This window comes from Propithecus coquereli, unplaced genomic scaffold (assembly GCF_000956105.1).
Source record: "Propithecus coquereli isolate 6110/MARCELLA unplaced genomic scaffold, Pcoq_1.0 Scaffold3148, whole genome shotgun sequence".
NCBI classification, from domain to species: Eukaryota; Metazoa; Chordata; class Mammalia; order Primates; family Indriidae; genus Propithecus; species Propithecus coquereli.
The window spans coordinates 13,671-17,772 of record NW_012148784.1 but is presented as its reverse complement, the minus strand read 5'-3'; the positions used below and the strand labels follow the sequence as shown (position 1 = coordinate 17,772).

The window sequence follows — 4,102 nt, the reverse complement described above, 5'->3', positions numbered from 1 at the left end:
GGGAAGCAGAGGCGGCTGGTGGTGCCGCAGGCGGGCAGGGCGGACGCCGGGGAGTACAGCTGCGAGGCCGGGGGCCAGAGGGTCTCCTTCCGCCTAGACGTCACAGGTGGGTTTCTTGAGGTCTTTCTTACGTTCCTTAGGGATAGTTAGGGAGTTAAGTTGTCTGTGGGGTGCCGCCTACTGGCCTCTATTCTCACAGAGCCTCCCTGTAATAACAGCCGGCAGGTGTCAATCATGTCCTGAGGGCCTGGGTTTTGAGAAGTGCTTCTTATCTTTTTGCTTGCTTAAACTTCACAGCAAACCAGGGAGGAGAAATTCTGATTATTCCCATTTTAAGATAAGGCATAGGGAAGTAACTCACCAGAGTTCGCACAGGCAGAAAATTGCAGAGCCAGGATTTGGGCCTGATATTCTGGGATTATTGTTATTTTTTCTGCTTGAAGAACTCTTGTCTTCAGTATTTTTTAATATTTTGTCAGGTCTGCTAATGATACACATTCTCTCATTTTTTTTCTTATTGCTTATATGAAAAAATATTTATTCTCCCTTCAATTCTGAGGGCTATTTTATCTGGGTATCAAATTATAGTTTTGTAGCTACTTCTCCCCGCCCTACCCCCAACATTTTAAAGAGATCATTCCATTGTCTTCTGGCTTCCGTATATTCTTTTGAAATATCAACTGTAAGATTTATTATGATTACTTCAGAGGTCATGTATCTTTTATTCATTCTGTTGCTTTTAAGATTTTCTTTCTGATTTTGCTTTTCAGCAGTTTTGCTTTGATAAACCTAGGTATGGTGTCCTTGGTATTCATCCCGGCTGGGTGGCAGAGCATCCGCAGTCTGTGGGTGTGTGTCTCTCATCAGCTGTGAACTGTTTGTGGCTGTTCTCTGTTCTGTTTCATTTCTCTCTCCCTCCCTCAGGATTCCTGTTACACTGTTAGACTTTTTACATTTCCCACATGTATCGTATGCATCTCTCTCTGTCTCTGAATCCTTTTCTTCTCTTTGCTTTAGTCTGGATATTTTCTTTTGAACTGTCTTCCAGTTCATGGATCTTCTGTTCTGCCGTATCTAATCTGCTGTCGATCCCATCTATCATGTGTTTACTTTCAGTTATTATTTTTTCAAGTTTTATAATTTGCATTTATGATTAATTTTTATAGTTTCCATAGATTTTAGACTCTGTATTGAAAATTTTCTTATTTGATTTATTTTCTTTCCTTTTGCATTTTAAGAAATATTAATTATGACTAGACCCTGGTCTGATAACCGTAATAACTGGATCATCTGACATTTCCTTTTTTCCTCCCTAATATTTGGCATGCCTATGAATTTTTGACTGGCTGTCAGACACTGTATGACAAAAATTGTTGAATATAAATGATTTTATCTTGTTCCAGATAGAGGATCGCTCTTTTTTTTTTTGCCAGGCAGGTAGAGGGTCACTGAGAACCTGGATCCACTCCAGAGCAGGGCCAACTTGAGACTGCTCTGCAGTTTGATTAGGGTCCTCTAGCTCTGGTTCACTGCAGACCTTGGGCAGAGTCCTCCAAGGATTCCTGCAGAGACTTGGGGTGTGGGTGGGGACCCCTTCACCAGTCATTCCTCAACTCTAATCTTTGTCCCTTTGCAATGCAAGATGCTGAAATGTCCACTCTGGTTCTCAGAGGTTTCTGCTTGGCTTCTTAGCCTCTGCCCCAGGCAGTTTCAGAATTTACTGCATGTCTAGAGGGGAATGTGACTGAGTGTGGAGTTCAGTTCTGCGCCATCCCGGAGACTTGGCCCCTCAGTGCTGAATTCTGTCTATCTCGAACCTTATCACCAGTTTCTGCAAGTGTTTCCTCCTCTCGGGACTTCCCTGCGTACATCCAGACTGCGTTGGCTGTTCCCCAGCACCCTGTCTGCGTGGCTCACGCGGTTTGCCCTTTGCTCACTCCATGCCGGTTCCTGCAGGGAACGCTGCAGGGAACAGCATTTCCTTCAGCTTTCCTCGGGGCTGCCTCTTCTCGTCACACAGCACTCCACTTAAATATGCTCCTTAGTGAGGTCTGCCCTCAACACCGAACTGAAGTGCCAGTCGTCCCCTCTCTCCAGCACGTCACCCTGCCTTACTTCAGAGAGCACTTGTCATGGCATTGCGTCCTTATGTCTGTGGTTTCTGCGTTTGTTTGTCTGCTGCCATGAGCAGGTGATGTCGTGAGGACAGGCACGCCGTCCGTGTCGCTCACTGCGCCATGCCCACCTTCCGCAACGGCGCTGTGCGTGCTGGGCCCTGCGCTCATGCTGGCTGTGTGCGTGCTTGAATAAATAACCGAGTGAATGAGTGACTGCTTTAACGGTATGCGGGCTCTGAAACCCTATATGCACTCATTTGAATTTCTAAAAACATTTTAATGTGTTCCTTTGAATATTTTGTGCAGCTAGCCGGAATTACAGTGATGACTATGTACGTGGGGTCAGTCATTAACAAAAACATTTATGTTAGCTATCATGTAATTAAAATTATTTTTCCAGTAAGTAGGGACACGGTTCGAAATGAAATATTAGGCATGCCGCAGGTGCAGAGGTGAGCGGGGACGCGGAGCTAGCGCCGTGACCGTGCGTTCAGTGGAGCTGGCTGGGAAGCGCGCTGTTTATGAGCAGCGATGGTGTTGGGTGTGGGTAGCGCCGCTTGCTGCTGCTGGGAGTGAGAGTCAGTACAACTGTTTTAGAAAACTGTTTGGAACCATCTGCCAAAGTGAAACACAGGCCTGCCTCCGTCCCAGCCGTCATGGGCCACCAGAGCCGTATACAGAAATGCCCCCGGAAACTTCACTCATCATATCCCCAAACTGGAAACATCCCAAAGGAGCCACAAGATGAAAAGGAAAGCTAAATTGTGGCGTTCACACACTGGAATCCTAGACACCAGCACAAAAGAGCAAACTGTACTTGCAGATTTTTGGGGGGGGGGACTGGGAAGAATAATAAAAGAAAGAATAAGGCCGGGCGCAGTGGCTCACGCCTGTAATCCCAGCACTCTGGGAGGCCGAGGCAGGAGGATCACTGGAGATCCTGAGTTTGAGACCAGCCTGAGCAAGAGTGAGACCTCATCTCCACCAAAAATAGAAAAAAAAGTTAGCCAGGCCTGGTGGCTCGCGCCTGTAGTCCCAGCTACTTGGGAGACTGAGGCAGGAGGATCGCTTGAGCCCAGGAGTTTGAGGTTGCTGTGAGCTAGGATGACGCCACGGCACTCTAGCCCAGAGGGAGACCCTATCTCAAAAAAAAAAAAACAAAAAAAAACAACAGACTATTGATACATGCAACCACGTGGGTGCATGACACCGAAGGAAAGAAAACAGACCCCAAAGAATATGTCATGTATGTAATTCCATTCCTGTGAAATCGAAAGAACAGGCAGAAGTAGTTTACCGTCAGAGAGGTCAGAGCGGTGGTTACTTTCGGGCAGAGGTCTGTGGTGTAGGGAACTGGGAATATTCCATTCGTTGACATGTTTTGGTTACGCGGGAACAGGTACACCTAAGTTCAAGCTGTACGAATAAATCAGCGCACTTTCCATGTAAGTTACGCCCAGATAAAGTGTCCGGTGGCGTGTGCGAGGACAGAGTGTGTGCAGCTCTGGGCACACAACGTTGAACCACGCCGACCTCCCACGTGGCAGAGACCACGGACCCAGGTACAGGGGCTGGCATGTCCTCTGCCGCCTTCCCCAGCCTTCGAATTGCTCCTGAGCTGGGAGGTTCCCAGAGTGTACTCTTCGGGCTCCACGACAGGAGACATTGTATTTGTGAACAAAGGCCCAACACCCCACCAGACACGGGATGTCAGTGGCCTAGAAAAAAAATTTGCTGAAATCTGAAGCTTCAGTCCCTGTGAAATGGGGCGGTCCCAGCTTTGTATCTCTGATGCCATGTATCCCTCCTGTCTGTCCCCAGAGCCCAAGCTGATGTTTGCCAAGGAGCAGCCAGAGCGCAGCGAGGTGCGGGCCGAGGCGGGGGCCAGCACCACGCTGAGCTGCGAGGTGGCCCAGGCGCAGACGGAGGTGACGTGGTACAAGGACGGGAAGCAGCTGAGCGCCAGCCCCCAAGTGCGCGTGGAG

At 48.3% G+C, this 4,102-nt stretch overlaps 1 protein-coding gene across 1 annotated transcript in view; it reads left to right on the top strand.

The window, feature by feature from the left end:
• Nucleotides 1-9: 9 nt before the first annotated feature.
• Nucleotides 10-4,102, top strand: part of LOC105815097 (obscurin-like) — a gene marked incomplete at its 5' end in the record, with an annotated part of 6,165 nt that continues 2,072 nt past the window's right edge. The window contains 2 exons of the mRNA XM_012650235.1: nucleotides 10-106; nucleotides 3,939-4,090. Coding sequence (XP_012505689.1) covers nucleotides 10-106; nucleotides 3,939-4,090 — 249 coding nt within the window. The remainder of the gene's footprint in view (nucleotides 107-3,938; nucleotides 4,091-4,102) is intronic.